Raw genomic sequence first — 16,730 nt, 5'->3', positions numbered from 1 at the left:
GACACTTTTAGCCAGATCTATTATGACAAACCGCCCCAGGGTGCACACGCTGTCCTTTATTCTAATTTGCAGCACAATACCCAGGATGTTTTTCCATTTCAGGGCTGTGTCAGAGCACCAGCCCACTGACACTGGCCTCTCTCGAGACATCCCTTCTCCGTACATTTTCCAAGCAAGACCAGTCCACTGATTTTTTTTTTCCTATCTCCTCCTCTACCCACTGTGCTCTGTGGTGTTTTAACTCTGCCTGTTCATCCTGGCTCTTGGTGGGCATCAACACCTCTCACACACATCATGGTGCCAGAGACCAGACCGCTCACTGCTATCGCTGGCCTAAAATCCCAGCCAACCCAGACTGATTTGCTACAGATCAGCCCCTTGCACACCACCAAGCCTTTTAGCCAAGCTACGAGAAACGCTTGTGGTCTGAAGCTGCCAGGTTGCTGACAGCAATTCGAGCTTACAAACGACGAGGAAAAACCTTGGTGAAAGCGAACATGGCGGCCAAAGCACCGCCTCGCCGGCAGAGGTCGCTGCCTGCGCACGCGCAGAGGGCGCTGTCGCTCCTCCCCTTCGCATGGCGGCGCAGCGCCCCCGCCATCAGGCCGCGCCCCTCCCTGCGGCCGGGGACTACAGTACCCAGCATGCCCCGCGGGGCTCACCGGGAAAGGGGCCGCGTCAGCGCTTGCGCGGTGGAGCTGGTGGGTGGTGTCTGGCGGCGCGGGCCGGAAGCGGCGGGCTCGTGCCGCGATGAGGGGCGTTCGGCTTCGTGCTGCGCTTCTCGCCTGGGGCGGCGGCTCCCGGTCGGGCCCGTTCCCGCTCCCACTCCGGGCCGTGCTGCCTCCGGTTCTTCGGAGAGGTGAGAGGCGCCGGAGGGCCGTGCTGGGAGCCGGCGAGTCAGCTGGCAGCCTCTCCGCCGGGCTGTGCTGGGCGCTGTGCAAGCACGGGGCGGGCGAGCGGGCGGCTCCCGGCCCCTCCGGGGGACGAGGCCGGGGCACAAGGCTGCCGGCTGCGGTAGGGAGCGGCCTCGGCGCCTCTTGGGATGCATCGGAGGCTGCACGGGGCGTTTGGCGGGCTGGGCCCGTGGCCTGAGAGCGATCGTGGCGGCCTGTCCCGGGGCGGTGTGTGAGGGAGTGCCCAGCGTCTCCCTCGGGCTGTAGCGAGTCCGTGGGCGAGGAGCGCGTCCGGGAGGGGGGGAGCCACGGGAGTTAGTTAGCCACGGGGTGCGGAGGGGCATCGCAAAGTGGTGTCTCAGGTGCGGTCTGTGAAAAAACCACCGGGGAGTTTTGAAGACAGCCTTGGGTTGAGCGCCGTGCACCCAGTCAGGAATGCAGGAGCGAAGCAGTAGGGAAAAAAGCAGCAAGGCAACTGAAAGCTTCGTGTTGTAATATCAGCTTTTTTGAGAGATCATCTCTGCATTATAGTTGTTCAACCCAGTGAAAAAATCCACTGACATATTTAGAGGACAAAGAGCTGTGCTCTGTTTAAAAGCTCCTGTGATTCTGTGGACAGAGAATGATTTATTCTACTGCAAATGTTAGAGCTGTTTAAAATTATTTGTACATATTATTCAATGTGTATGTAGTTAAACACAAATCTTTCCTTTGTCCCTTAAATCTTACACAGGCTTTGGTTTGGCTACTCCAGCTGGCTTAGTTATAGTCACTTCTTTAGAGTGGATACAAGGTCGCACGTACCTTGATTTATCTAGCAGTGGCACCATATAACTTCCCTGTTGTTTAAATGACGTAAAGCTTTCGAGTAAAGGTACAGAACAGCATTTTGGTTAAGGGAGAGAGTAGTTAGAAAGGTTTCAAATAAGCGTGGAGTTAGAAGTAACATGGCTTTATAGATAACAAAGAATCTGTCAGAACGGAATCTGTAGCATGCAAGGCCCCACAAAGATGAGACAAAGGGAGAAATATGCTTGAAATAGAAGCAGTGAACATCTTGTGGGAAGGCATTCACGTAATAAATAGGGTAGGTCTTTAATTCGTATCTCAGAGGTCTTAAGTACAAAGATCATATCTATTTGTTTCCCAACTACTTTCCTGGTGAACCAAGAAATTAATTCTGAACATTAGATTTGTATGACTTTCTAAAAAAAAAAAAAAAAAAAATCTGTATTTTTATATTTACACAAGGCACTCTCCTTGCTGGAATGGCTAGGCATAGAAGAAAGTGGGAAAAGAACGTGGTTGAGGGATTCTGTGAACAATCAAATCAATGATGTTAACTGTAACCAGCGGAAATTTGCAGTGTGTTAGAACTGCTGATGTTTTAAAAGCAGGAAAATTATTTAAGTGATGTACCTCAAATATTACAAAAACAATTGGTTGTGGTAGCTGTATTTTTGGTGCATTAGGATGCTTGTCTGTTGCGCAGCTTCCTGGTTATACAAATGCAATTAAGATCGATATATGAGTCCTAGTTGGTATAAATTTCCTATGGAACAGGGATTGATGGTTTCTGATGTGTGCCACAACCAAGCTATCAAAAGGACCTAGCTTTTTCTTATAACTTCCATGCAGCTTTGCTGTGATGAAAGAAATGAAAATTACTGTGTTGCATGAGAAACTAGCCAGGTTAAGTTTAAAGCACATGTTGTCACTTCCAGGTTTTGCTGCCACACTCATTAGGAAGTCATACGATGTCAGAAGAGTTGAAATCACTCCCCTGGAGCAGAGGAAGGTAACTTTTGATACCCACGCTTTAGTGCAGGATCTGGAAGCCCATGGTAAGTGATATCTGATAAATAATTCAAAGGAAAACTTTGAATTTAAGTACTGTAACTTTGAGCACTATCAATTTTCCCGAAGTACCAATGCTTGGTGTTATAAAATGTTTTGGCAGCCTCTCACAGAGGCTGGTGAAGGAGAGACATCTGACTGTGATGCCTCTGTAACTGTACAAATAACTATTACATTAGATTTACCTTATTTCTAGCTGTAGGCAAGTTTATATAGTGTCTTGCAGCCAGGAACATAATACAGCTAACAAATGTGAAGTAACAGTTAAAGCAAAAATGAAGCTTTAATAGAAGTTCCTTCTACTAGCCTGTAATTTTTTTTTTTTTTTCTAACTAGGGATACTTGCAGCAGCGTAGTGCCACGATACATTCTTAATACTTGCACTTTTATTTTGTGAGCATGGCTGGCTGAAGTGAGATGAAAGGTCCCTCTAGCCCTGGGTTCTGTCTCCTGGCAGCAGCTGTGAGTCAGTGCCTGCAGAAGAGCGTTAAAAGGGGGCAGATGTACGCGACACATCCCCTTGTACTTTCTAAGCCTCCAACTGTTTTCACCCTGGAGGTAGTCTGGATCAGGTGTGAGTTTTAGCAACCTTCAGTGGAATTCTTTTCACAAGCTTATTTAGTCCCTGGACCGCTATAAACAGGTTAGTGCCCAAAACGTCCTTTCTCATGGAGTTTCAGACTCCACTCCTTTAGTCCATGCAGAACCTGGCTTCTACAAGGTTAATTTGATGCCCACTCACCTCTTTTGTGGGAAGAGGGAATGAACATTTGATCTCTTAGGTCACTCATGATTATGTAAACTTTCGTCATATTCCCCCATCGTTCTTTTCCAAACAGAGGAATCCTAGCTTGTTGAATTTTTCTTTCAGCAATAGTTTTTCCACATTTTTGATTATTTATGATGCCGTTCTATGAATCTTTTCCACTTTCATCACATTTTCAAAGGGGAGGGAACAGAGCTCCTGGCACTATTTGACAACTGAATGTCCCGTGGATTTGAACAGTGACATAATCATAGAATCATAGAATGGTTTGGGTTGAAAGGGACCTTAAAGATCATCTAGTTCCACCCCCCCTGCCATGGGCAGGGACACCCTCCACTAGACCAGGTTGCCCAAAGCCCCATCCAACCTGGTCTTAAATGCTTCCAGGAATGGGGCCTCCACAGCTTCTCTGGGCAACCTGTTCCAGTGCCTCACCACCCGCACAGGGAAGAATTTCTTTCTAACATCTAATCTAAATCTCCCCTCCTTCAGCTTAAACCCATTACCCCTTGTCCTGTCACTACACTCCCTCATAAACAGTCCCTCAGCATCTTTCCTGTAATAATGCTGCATCTGTTTTGTTCTCTGCTCCTTTTCTTAGTAATTCTGAAGGATTTGGTTTGCTTTATTGATCCCTACTAAGCATTGAACTGATACCTTCATCAGACTCGCAACTATCTTTTAAAATCCCAAGATCTTGCTCCTAAGTGACGGTAGGAACTTTATACAATGTGAGGTTAGGATTTTTTCCACTATTTGGGTCTAATAATAATATGTATTGGTACTTAGAAGATTCCTAATAGTCCACTAACAATTTTTATTTTTTTCATGCATGTCAGACTTGTCAGCCTGTAGTTCCCTACATCTCTTCTGGAACTGTTTTTAAAAACTGGCATTGTATTTCTAAACTTCCATGCAACAAGGGCAGTTCCTGCTATAGAGGAGAAACAAAATAATGAATTGGCAAAACAAACGCTAAGTAACCCTGAAAATTCAGAGGAACTGAAGCAATGCTCTCACACCTCTTAGTGGACGGAAACTGTCGTAAAGCATGCATAGCTTTTTTGGTAATGTAAACCAATGGTGTGGCTTGACAGTATCAGTATTTTAGAAGGGAGCAGTGGCATATTTCTCTACGTAATTTTCCCTGAAAGCATTTTTCAACAAAAACTTAATCAATCTCACTTTATAAAATGGGGTAATTGAAATCTAACACATCAGTGAGACTGCTGGAAATAAATCTTAGGGCCAAAGCTCTCAGCACTAAATCAGATATGGCTAATATGACAGCTGGGTGTTGGGGTTTTTTTTTCACTATTCATCACACATCATCTTTAACACTTCAAAATTGCACCAAGCTATGGACAAAGTGTAATTTTTATCATCAGAAAGAAAAAATCCCAGTTTGAATTCATTTTGCAGGCAACACACGCAGCAGTTTTAAAATCAGGTTTGTGTGTGTTCATATCTATGCACAACAATTTCAATATATATAGACTTACCTTTTAATTTTATTCTATAGGATGCAGGCTTTGTAGCTCAAGGTAAGCTTAGTTTTAACAGAATTGGTGAAAGTTCATTATAAAGTAAAACTCCGGTGAATTATTTTTATATTGCATGAACAGAAATTCAGTCCTCCTGTCAGCTGCGTGCGTAGGCTATTGCAGTGTATTCAAAGTTAATGTGCTTCAGCTTTTTGCAGTATTAAGTCTGTGTTTTTTCTAGTTAAAAGCCACAGTGACCAGCTCCTCACTGTCAGTTTTCAGTAATTGTGTGACTTCTAATTTGCCACTGTAGTTAGGTACAGCACTTGAGTGCCCCAGTTTATTATGTACCTCTTGCTCTTCTCTTCATCCAGCTTTCAAATATTATCTTGTCATCTTTCAACTGTCTTTTAGGCTTTGGGAAGGAACAAGCAGAGACCATCGTATCGGCATTAATAACCCTGTCGAATGTCAGCTTAGACACAGTCTATAAGGATATGGTTACACAGGCTCAACAGGTAAAAAGTAATCTATGGTGTATGTATACAACACTGTGTAGCTATAACGGTTCATATCTGCGTATTTAAAAAAACAAGTGAGGAACTCTATAGTACTATAAGCACTTCACTGAGATAGTTTTTCCTAAGTTTAAAGGTGGTATTAAGAATAGTAATATCTTACAGCTTTCATCTTACAGGAGTGTTTACCAAACACAGCCACAATGTATAAATGTAAAGCAGAGATTGCTTCATTTGCTGCTGACAAACTCTGTGTGAAACCCAGCTTTTAACTGTGCTTTACAATGGTTGAGGGCAGAAGAGAGATTCAAAGATGGGCTCCTGAGAGGTGACAAAATCACCTAAAATATCCGAAAAATGTCAGTGTTTTGTTGAACTTTACTAAAGATATCGACTCTGTTCACAGATATGCTGTATTGGTCCTATTTGTTTGTTCATAAACTAAAAACTACTATTAAAACTATTTCATGATTTTACTTAAAGCTACATCTGTAGTAAAACAGGGCTAGGGTGTGGGCACAAACACCACCACGTGGTTGTCCCAGAGTTCGAGTTACTGTGGCACCTCCGTGTGATTTTGCCCTATGCCAGCTCTCAGTCTGCCTGACCTGGGTACGATTTACCCGTAAGTACAGGCCCAGGAACTGCTCCTACCTGGCAGGGTGGACAGAACCACCTTGATTTAGGAGGAAGATATTTTAGCCATCTGGACGTGTTCTGTGGCATGTCACTTGCCCTCAGGGACAGCAGGCGGGCTCTGAATTATTTAGTTGTTGGTATAAACCTAGCTGTTCGCCTGCACTCAAGCAAAGCATCGAAGTGTCTCCTTCACTTAGATATTCAAGTTCATGTTTGTGGACATATCTAGAGGCAGTGAATCGGTTAAGTAGCATGGCTGGTTTTTCTGTTGGTAATACAGGTGGTGACAAGTTTCATCGTAACAAATTGCCAAAATAAAAGGAACTTTAGTTTTTCTTGTCAGCTAGACATCTGGGCCAGGATAATAAAGCTCTGATGCACAGTAATGGTTTTACTAATTATTCGGGACGGCTGTGCAAGCTGAAATTATGTGCCATTCTTCTTCAATGAGTTAATGCAATTAAGCATTCATTGCTATTTTATTTAAACTGCTGAGCCTTACTTCCAACAGATTTTTTTATCTTACTGGCGTTTATCTTATAAAAGTTAGCAAACTCTTTTTTGCTATAAATCTCAGAAGAAAAGAACTTGTGTCACTGGGGATTTTTTCATCAAAATGGAAACCATTCTTTTTGGAGCTCCTGCTATATGTAAAGAAAGTCAGTATGCCACACATAATTTGCACGGAATTGCACTAGGCAGAGACACTGGTTTTTATAGTGTTGAAAATGTTTTCAGATGGGATGAGGCAAATTAGCTCCTCAGTGTAAATGCAACCGAAGTTTTCCCAGGAATTGTAAAAACTTCATTGTGTTCAACAAAGTAGTCGGACTTTACTGGAAGTTGGGTCAGGGCATATTTTAATGAATTTAGTTCAACATAGGATCTGAGAAACACTGTTTGGTTGTAGTCTGAGTGAGAGCTCTTCATTTTGCTGGCTATCAGCTTTAGAAGCAGAATCCCACAGAGATATGTCATTTTCTGTGCTAAACAGTAGGGTAACTTCCTTATGCTAGCTAAAGGAATATTGCTTTTGAGATTCTAAAATACAAAGTTTCTTCCTTTATTTTCTTTATTTTTTTGACTCTGTCATTTATAAATAGCAGTTGAATTCTGAACTTGTTAGTCCAAACACCAGGAAGGGTTTTTTTCATTGCTTCTCAGCAATGTTTTACTAGTCTGCCTCACACTTTTAACACTGAGGATGGTGTGATACTCATAACATTAAGTCTTTGACTTTTGATGACTTTGTGTGCAAGAAATGAAAGTGCTTACTTAGGAACTGAATTCAAACCAACAATTAAAGCTTTATAGGCTACCGAACTTTCATTGAAAATGGAAGAGAGTGAAGGACTGACCTGAAGTTTCGGGTCTATTCCATTTCATAGCGACTTGGACTAATACCTCTGGGTTTGTTGCTTAAATTCAGAGTTAGTGTATTAAAGCAACAGAAGCAGCACAGCACCCAAACCTTGAGTCTTTCAAACAAATTGCAGCTATAAAATTCTGTGTTTCTGTCACCTTTCTGTTGGAGATTCTCCCTCTTTTTTTTGCTTTGCAGTAGCTAATTTCATAATTTCAGACCTAAAAATCTTTACTTTCCTTTACTTACCAGAAAGCGTGAAACTTACTCATTGACATGTTTTATTGTTTTTAAGGAAATAACTTTGCAGCAGATAATGGCACATTTGGATTCCATTCGAAAAGATATGGTCATCCTGGAGAAAAGTGAATTTGCAAACTTGAGAGCAGAGAATGAGGTACTAAAAACTATTTTAAATTAAGCAGTTAAATTGTAATATATGGGTCATACCTGTTGTACATTTTTGCGGAACAGAATATGAATGTAAAAGTAATGGTGGATACTTTTATCAGAGTTGAAGTGTTTATAGATTATATCTTCTGTGGTCATATAAAAATATATTTCATGTGATAAGACCTGTTTGGTTCCTCTGTAAAGAAAAGAAAATCTACACCTCTTAGAATCATCTTCTCTATTTTTATTTAAGGGCAATTCTGGTACAGTCTTGTCACCATTAACCATACAATGCAGGGAGGGTAGTCAGTAATTTAATTAAACTGGTCACTGAGACACATTCTGGTCTTGCTTGGCAGCATTTTGGTATTTTTCTGCTGTCTTTAGTCTCAGAATAACAAGATCATCAATGTTTAAAAATAATCCCTTTGTTTTGAGGAAAATTCCCAGCAGATTATATATGGCTATACAGATTGAACACACTAGTTAGGATATTTACTCAAGAACAAAATTCTGGAAGAGTAATTGCATGCACACGGTAGTAACACTTACATGACTGATTAACTTGGTTAGCAGTTTTCTGAATTTGTAAAATTGTTTTTTATTTTTCTCCTCTGCACCTAGAAAATGAAAATTGAATTAGATCAAGTTAAACAGCAGCTAATGGTAAGTAAACAGCAAGTACCTACACACTCCTGTTAGGGAAAGTAAATAGTTATTTTCATAGTCTTTATTTGCTTTAAAGAATGAAACCGGTAAAATCCGAGCAGACAGCAAGCTCGACATAAACCTGGAAAGGAGCCGAGTGACAGATATGGTAAGCTGGTCTATGAAAATACCCTTATCAGTGCTGTGTCTTGTTTTCCATTACTACAATTAATAATTTATCTTTTATCCACAGTTTACAGATCAGGAGAGGAAACTGATGGAAGCAACTACAGAGTTTCATAAAAAAGTAAGTCTTGACCAAAGCTCATTTTGCATTGAGCATTTCTGTGCTGTGTGTTATGTGAACCCTAAACTTTCCTGAAAGTTAATAGATTTTTTGAATGTGGTAAAGCAAAAGGCTGAGCCGCCTCACTCAGGCCTGTTGTACGTGTTTATTGCCTAAGTCTGTGGGATTTCCAGTGAACACTGTTCAGGCAGAGGGAGGCATCCAAGCCTTGTCTCTCACATCCCGAGTATCTTAGGTGCAGGCTGTTACAGGTGGGGTGTGTGCTGTTATGCTGCCCTGCCACTATTAACAGGTGAGCTGATCGGCCGTAGCAGAGGGACGGTTCAGGCAAGCAACAATTTCAGGGGCTGGAAGTCCTCAAAGCTGCTAGCAGGCACTGAAGTCTGAAGCTGATGATGGACATGTCCCCTCTTTCTGGAGATGGCTTGTGAATGCTTAAACCTTTGTTTCGCAAAAGTTTAGGGATATTATCTGTGCGCTGTAGAATGCCTCTTTTAGGAGGAACTGGCATATCAGAGAAAAAAGTCTGTATGATCTGAGTTTTCTCTTTTTCTATCTTTCTCTTCAATATTCTTCCTGGATTGTATTAAATGCTGTTCTGTGTCGTCTAAGGTCTCTTACCAGTTACATATTTTACTTCAGTGACAGGTTGGAAATTTATTTCTCTTTCTTGTTGCCAATAGCATGGTATTCTTGTTGGGCTTTGCAAAGCAGAAAGGGCTAGGGATCACTGTCAAATATATGCTTTCTTTTAATGTTTCAGGATTCAAGTACCAACAGTGTCATCTCAGAAATCAGTAATAAAATTGACACTGAAATAGCTTCCTTAAAAACACTCATGGAATCAAATAAACTCGATACAATACGTTATTTGGCAGGTACGTGCTAGGCGAGAAGGTGAGTGCCAGTATTGTGTTTTGGATGTGTAACACTTTATTCAAGAATATATGCAAAGTGAATTTAAGAAGTCATTTGTGTAATAGCAGATAACTGGGACTGGAGGGGGACGGGACCCTCCCCAGTTGAAAGAAATGTGACAGAGAACACAGAAGAGGTGGGAACATGCAGATGCTGCTGCAGTTGGACTGGGATTGCACCCAGAACAGGGATTAGGTGGAACATGGACATGATTTTTTTAAAGTTTTTCAAGAGTAGGAAAGAAGCCTCAATACCTTGTCTAGTCTGGCAGTACCTCTGCTTGCTGCACGGCAGCCATTTATGTGGCAGAGTTGCTCCAACAGTTCTCCTGAGCTTATTTAAGTTACCCTGAAAGTTTGCTGATACTCAGGACTAGTCTGAGAGCGACTAGTTGTGCCTCCCATTCAGTCCTCCACAAACACACAGCTTCAGCATGGCAGTACTTGTACTTTCCCTGCCAAGCAGAACAAATTTCAGTCTGATTTGAGACCATCTTCTCAATGTATACATAACCGGTGAAATTTTCATTGTATTGGAGCTGGATAAAATAAAATTTATTATTGTAACACAATCTATTGATGGGTGACAATAGTAAAAGTTACTGTAGCCTGTCAAGTTATTCAGATGTGTCCCTGGAAACACAGTTCCTCAGGTCGCTGAATTTGACCTCCCATCTCACCACCTGGGCAGTGCTGCTGTGCAGGATATTACATCTAAGACAAGTCATTGTCTTCTAAAATTATTCTGTCACACCTGCAGCAATTCAGGAAGTTTTAGGAGGCTGTGCTCTACAGTTCCTCTATCATTCCTCCATCTGTTTGCAGTTAATTTCCTGTATGTAGAAGGTGATACAATTTAACATTCAGCTAATTATTTCCTTTCCTTTTCTTTTTTAACAGCTTCAGTATTCACTTGCCTAGCAATAGCACTGGGATTTTACAGGTTCTGGAAATAGATTTAAATGGAATGACTGCATCAAATACGGATGGAGAAAAGGCTGCCCAGGCAACATCAGTTAGACGATCATGTATGCGCTGTACATAACCTTGGTACCTTTTTGTTTTGATATTCTTACTGTGCCGTAAAAATATTTTCCGAATATGTAGCACTACAGATCAAAATAATTGGGGGGGGAAGTAGGCAAATAGTATTATTTCCTTATCCCCTAATATGTGCTAGAATTAATTTTGTTTTCTTTTGGAACATTCTAAATAGAACATTCACACTCTGAGCTCCTGTTGAAATGGAAATAGTAAACATTTGATATGCCCTTGAAATGGAAATATTATTCCCAAGTTAGTATTCCCAATATGGGAATACTAATGCTAGGTTCCAACAGATCTACTCTGATCCAAGTAAGTTAATCTTAAATATAGGATCTGGATTTTTGCCTTCAGTCTGTTCCTCTCTTTTCTGATGGATTAAAGCCTGGCACTTCGGGGGGTTTTATTTATATATAAACGCACACTCCAAGGCCTTTACGGAAGAATCCTTGTTTTTCTTGAAAACTGGTTTACATACATTTAAAATTTCATGTAGAACTAAAATGTCTCCATAGATTTTTTTTTTTTTTTTTTTTAGCATCTCTTGCAATTTCTGTAACCCCAGAGGTCAACAGAATGGGAGACTTTCTGTCTTTGTCTTTCCAAGGGGAAATGCCTCCACTCTCAGCAACTGTGTACAGCCCTGGGGCAGCTAATTGCTCTTAACTTCTCCAAGTAGTGTAGAGTATTTCCAATAAACCCTCACGTATTTTCTGGGCATAGGATCTGGTTTATAACATGGAAATACTCAGCATCTCAGTGGTGCCAGTGTGGTGGTGGTTATCCTCCTCCCATGTCCACGCTCCTCCGGACTCTTCTGTAATCCTGTGGGACACGCTGACTCCTCTAACTTCTGGTGATGACCTCTCTACCTTCTGTAAGGACTTCACAACTCTTGTTGCAGAGATGGGACATAGCAGGTGTTTGCCTTCCAAAACTGAATCAGTTACATATTGTTGAGTATAAATGCATATGCTTGGTTTGGTTCTTTTAATAAAATAATAATTTTTAAAAAATCTTCCTGGATTAAGCTTTTAAGAGTAGGCCCTTTATGAGCTAAAGAGTATGTAGTACTGATTAGTGGGAATTTTTTTATTGCAGTTTTATTCTGTTTACAGTTGAACTTGCTGGTATCATGGTAATTCTTATTCTGTGCATTAAATTATGTATCTTCATGATAATTAATTTCTTATATTTGCTATCTGACTGCCTGAGAGACTTGAATACAGATTACCAGACTGTAAAAGTGTGGCTTTTACAACAGGCACAGTGCTATTATATTGGGACCTGAGGCTGCTTTTGCTGTTGCCTGTGTGTTTGTCAAATAGGCGTGGGTGCTGTCAGCAAGGATCTCAGCAGGTAGCCAGCAGCCACTTGTGTCTGGTTTAACTGTTGCACGTACAAATCCATCTTCTTGTAAACGACTACCCTTTCTGAGGTTCTCTGAATCATAGAATTATTTAGGTTGGAAAAGACCTCTAAGATCATCACATCCAACCATTAACCTAGCACTGCCAAGTCCACCACTAAACCATGTCCCTAGAGCACAACATGTACCTGCCTTTTAAAAACTTCCAGGGATGGTGACTCAACCACTTCCCTGGGCAGCCTGTTCCAATGCCTGACCACTCTTTCGGTGAAGAAATTTCTCTTAATATCCAATCTAAACCTCCCCTGGCACAACCTGAGGCTCTTCCGTCTTGTCCTATCGCTTGTTACTTGGGAGAAGAGACCAACCCCCACCTGGCTACACCCTCCTTTCAGGGAGTTGTAGAGAGCAAGAAGGTCTCCCCTCAGCCTCCTTTTTCTCCAGGCTGAACACTCCCAGTTCCCTCAGCTGCTCCTAATCAGACTTGTGCTCTGGACCCTTCACCAGCTTCATTTCCCTTCTCTGGATGCGGAATGACTCACATTGAACTTTTGCACTGTTCCTACAGGAGAATTTAGCACCAACGATGATGTAGGAAATAGCTCATCTACTGCAGCTTCTCACCACCATCATCCCCTACACACTGAAGTGGGCTCTAGAGGTTGAATTTCTCCTCTTTAGATCCAATCAAGGGTTATGCCATTGCTCAGCATGCCTCTCTCTCAGTCTGTGTACATAAAAATTGTTTTTTTATTTTCAGTACCTTTAAAAGATTAAGTTTCCTTTGGTAACTAAGGAGAGGACAGATCAGGATTCAAGCACTAGCAAATTAACCTAATAGTGCAAGGATTTCCTATTGCAGTCAAACCCTCATTATGCATAATGAGGGTTTCAAAGAGAAAAGAATTTCACAATAACGCAGAGATGAGAGAAAAATCTTTGTATGTGAAATCATGAAATGTTTTAGGCATGGAGGAAAGGTCAGGATTGCTGCCTGTATCCACAACATGCCCCGTAACATAGTGAACTCCTCAGCCCTGAGTTAGACTCGGAGGCCCACCGTTGCAGTTCATCTGGCACCTCATGAAGGAATAGCTTCCTGGCTTATTTAGGAATGACTTGAGATGAAAATCAAGGGGCTTGGCACCTGTCTGCAGAAGTACTTTTCCCAGACGCTCTATTCTGGTTCCACAGTGAAGGTCTTACCTGATTATTTTGGGAGGTAAGGTGGTGCTTTTTTTTTTTTTCTTTCCCCATCCCTATGGGGATACTTTTCTCAGACCTAGGAGGGCCTATGACTCTGCTGCAGTGAACTCTTGAAATGTCACCTTATAATTTGCAAACCTGTTGCTAAACTACTACCTGGACAGGAAGAGAAGACTTTCTGCCTTTTTTTGTGGAGCTGGGCTGTGCAAACACTTTGCATTGTCTAGAATATTGGCATTTACCTCCTTGGTCTGCCTGCCCCTCTTCGGAGGTTCATTCCTCAACGCAGTCTCACAAACACTCCCCCAGGGCTGCAGGCTGGTTTCTTCTTTACTTTCTTTTGCTCTTTGCAAGACTTGGAGATGGTCTCAGCTTCCTGAAACAAAGGACATCGCAGCCGTTAAATAGCAATCACTTAAACCTGCTACCTCATAAGACACAATTTAAAAATATATGGTTTTGAGTAACCACAGAGTACTGTGTTCAAACTGAAGCTGAGGGCAGAGCATAGTCCCAGGCCATGGGATGACAGTCACAGCAGGGTAAGATTTGAAGGCCCCTTGGTTGTAGCCATCACTCAAAGCAGAAATTCTTGAAAATAAACCTGCCTCTATAGAAGTTGTCACCAGTCCCGGCTAGTAAACCCAATGCCCAACCAGACTTTTTCAGACTGCTGCTGGTAAAAAACCTGACTATAGCCATTCTTCCACCCTAGAAATGAAGCACTCTATGCCATAGTTGTCCTAGATTTTTAAACCTGCCAGGGGAGTAGAATGAGTAATGTCTTAAAGCAAGCTGCTGAAGTAGAAAGTGGCTTTTCTTTCAAAGGTGGAGGCACCTGGCCAGCCTGCGGGTCTCAGCAGCATGGAAAAGACCAGTCCCAAGGATACAGTGGGAAGCAAACGGCTGTAGGAGCATCATAGCTTGTATATGGTGGTGGGGAAAGTGGGCACAGGCTAAAAGAAAGGGAAAAAAGGCCTAGGAGGGCAGAAAAGGTGCAGGAAGTCCTGTAAGGGGGGCAGGAGGAAGAAAGTGGGTAAGGGGGATGGAAGAGACATGGAAAGACCTGTGCAGTGCGGTTGTGCCAGACCACGTTGTGCTGGTCAAGTACACACAGGCATGTGAGAATGTAAGCTGTGAAGCTAGCACCCTGCGCAAGTGTGCAACACAGGGACCGTAGTGACCTGAAGGCCTCGCTGCTTTGAGTTGCAGCAATTGAATGCCACCTAGCCACGCTGCACATGCAGCCATGGTGTGTTAGCCTGGGGTCAGACGATGGCAACAGAAGGATGAAAATTCTTGGGACGGAAAGGACTCTGTCCTTCTCCAAGGATGTGCAGCACAGCACAGTCCACAGCTCCTGCTCCCAGCTGCCTAGGGGTGGCATCACCTCTGCTCTCCAGGGGTCTGAAATGCCCAAACCACACACAGCTTAAATGGTAACAAAATTGAGGTCTAAATGCTTATTTCCTGCTCAGAGCATCCATCAAGCATTCTTCCCCTTCACACTCAGAAAAGGAGCCTTATCTAGTAGGGACGCTCCAAGCACCTGGGCCTCATTCAAGCCTGGCTGAAGAAGGTGGTGACATTACCCCTTTTATCTAGCAACCCCATTTCTCCTCCAAGAAATATGTAAATGTTCCATGTGAAGCACAGGGCAGGTCCCCCCCTCCTGCACGATTGCCCTAATAATCGGCTTATAAAGGTGTTTTCTCTCACTCCCTCTGGACCAGTGAATATTGAATTACAGCGGTCACAGTGCACAGCTGCGATCAGGGGAATGAATATGGCTCCATCTCAGAAAAGCAGACATCATGTTGGCTAGAGCATCCTCCTGAGATGGGTCTCCTGAGCTCCTCTAGGCAGAGGAAGGAGCTAAATCCGAGCCACCTACATTGTCAGTGATCAGAGTCCTCACCTGGTTATAGCAGGGCCCTACAAACAGTTACACAGTCAAGGCAGTGCAACAGTGAAGGAAGTTAAAGCACCAAGAACAGCAAGGACCAGTCCAAGCTGGCAGGGCCATGAGCCTTTTCCACAGGCTGTACCCTTGGAAGAGCCAGCAATGGTACTGCACACCAGTTCCCACGACCCATAGCAGGAGGAATTTAGATGCCTCACCCAAGGCTGCCAGCTGACTGGCTGGCAAAGATCTGAAAAATGGAGTCTTGACTGTCACATCAGTTTGTGGGAGATACGTGGCAGGGAAAGGTCTGGCATGCCAATTCTCTTGTGCCCAGAGTTCATGCGAACTTCTGATCTATCCTCAAGAGTTCATTTTTTAAAAAAAGCTAGTTTTTCTATCTTTGCCTGCTAAGCCAATCGATAGTTCAGATCTGCATCTTCTTTGCTGTCAGGAGGCTTGATAATTAAGATGACAGCAGATGACACGTGAGAACACTCACTGAAATCAGCCACTGCACACAGCAGTACAGTACCGTACTAAGTACTGCACCAACTCACTTCCCAGTCTGGTGTACAAGGGAGGAAAACAAACCAGTTCTGAGAGTCCTGAAGCAAAAGAAATATACTGCACCATTCACTGCAATTGCTACAAACCATGCCAGCTAGGGTTGACACCTGATGTGAGCTGCCAGAAAGGCGGCCTGGTTAGAAGAGGAAAATTACTGAACAGAAGAAACTGCCTGCTGAAAAATACTGACAGAGAAAACGTCGGCCAGTCTGGGAACTGTGAGGCTGGGAACCAGAAACATCCTTGAAAAGTGCAGCTGGCTTCTTTGAAATACAGCTGTGGTACCTAGAAACCAGAGGCATCCTGAGCTACCACCGCTAAGCACAAAAACAAGGGACTGTAAAGGCAACTTATTGTCTGAAAAGGTGGAAAACAGTCTGGAAAAATAAAAAATGGGCTGAAAGAATAGAAACCTCATCATCTATTGGCTGTTACAGGTTAAAAGTAGAACATTAGAAATACAAACATCAGCATCTATTGGCTGCTTGCAGTGATGGTGTCCTCCACCCTCTTAGGTCTCTATGATATAAAAAGGGCTTAATTTTTAATCCAAAGTGGAGCCTCTCTCTGACAACTTCCCATGCTGCACATACTTTTCCTCTCCTAAACAGGCTGAATTCTCCACACGAACTTTCTATGAGATCTTGGACTCTCACCAGGGACGTTTGGCTAACTCTAGACTCTGTGACGCGGATCATCTTTGAAGTGAGACTGATTTTCTTGGTCCCTCTCCAGACCCACTTTTGGGGTTCAGTTTGTCCTCTCCTCTGGGATGGTTTGGCTCCTTCTGAAATCTTAATTCACTTCATACCGATATTATATATCCTATAGGTAATCTATCATATCAGCTGTT

General features: G+C 42.8%; 2 protein-coding genes across 5 annotated transcripts in view; one reads left to right on the top strand and one right to left on the bottom strand.

Moving 5' to 3' along the window:
* The first annotated feature begins 705 nt into the window (after positions 1-705).
* Positions 706-12,007, top strand: CCDC90B (coiled-coil domain containing 90B). Of its 2 annotated transcripts, XR_012833438.1 has the most exons (10): positions 714-859; positions 2,618-2,737; positions 5,415-5,518; positions 7,816-7,917; positions 8,538-8,579; positions 8,659-8,730; positions 8,815-8,868; positions 9,632-9,746; positions 10,686-10,835; positions 11,553-12,007. XR_012833438.1 is itself a non-coding variant. In XM_075742433.1 (9 exons), the coding sequence occupies exons 1-9, from the start codon at positions 751-753 to the stop codon at positions 10,739-10,741; spliced, it is 774 nt and encodes a 257-aa protein (XP_075598548.1). In that variant the 5' UTR covers positions 706-750; the 3' UTR covers positions 10,742-12,007. The 2 variants fall into 2 exon arrangements, 1 of the variants encoding a protein (XP_075598548.1); XM_075742433.1 differs by having other exon boundaries at positions 706-859; positions 10,686-12,007.
* Positions 7,912-16,730, bottom strand: part of ANKRD42 (ankyrin repeat domain 42) — a 26,517-nt gene continuing 17,698 nt past the window's right edge. For 2 of the 3 annotated variants that reach the window (XM_075742426.1, XM_075742427.1), the window contains exons 11-12: positions 13,647-13,780; positions 8,227-8,533 (exon numbers count right to left, since the gene is read on the bottom strand). In XM_075742426.1, the coding sequence (XP_075598541.1) occupies positions 13,685-13,780 (96 nt within the window). In that variant the 3' untranslated portion in view covers positions 8,227-8,533; positions 13,647-13,684. Of the gene's footprint in view, positions 8,534-13,646; positions 13,781-16,730 lie in introns of all 3 variants that reach the window. The other variant, XM_075742428.1, reaches the window with a different exon arrangement.

This window comes from Balearica regulorum, chromosome 1 (genome assembly GCF_011004875.1).
Source record: "Balearica regulorum gibbericeps isolate bBalReg1 chromosome 1, bBalReg1.pri, whole genome shotgun sequence".
In the NCBI taxonomy this organism is placed as follows: domain Eukaryota; kingdom Metazoa; phylum Chordata; class Aves; order Gruiformes; family Gruidae; genus Balearica; species Balearica regulorum.
Note: the sequence above shows the minus strand (reverse complement) of the source record. Positions and strands in the feature narration are given on the sequence as shown.

What these genes read in the sequence shown, in the direction of transcription:
- CCDC90B (XM_075742433.1), top strand. Translation starts at nt 751, where the DNA reads ATGAGGGGCGTTCGGCTTCGTGCTGCGCTTCTCGCCTGGGGCGGCGGC. An exon ending in GCAGGATCTGGAAGCCCATG is followed by an intron (nt 2,738 to 5,414) that starts GTAAGTGATATC and finishes ACTGTCTTTTAG; the next exon opens with GCTTTGGGAAGGAACAAGCA. An exon ending in AAGTTAAACAGCAGCTAATG is followed by an intron (nt 8,580 to 8,658) that starts GTAAGTAAACAG and finishes TTTGCTTTAAAG; the next exon opens with AATGAAACCGGTAAAATCCG.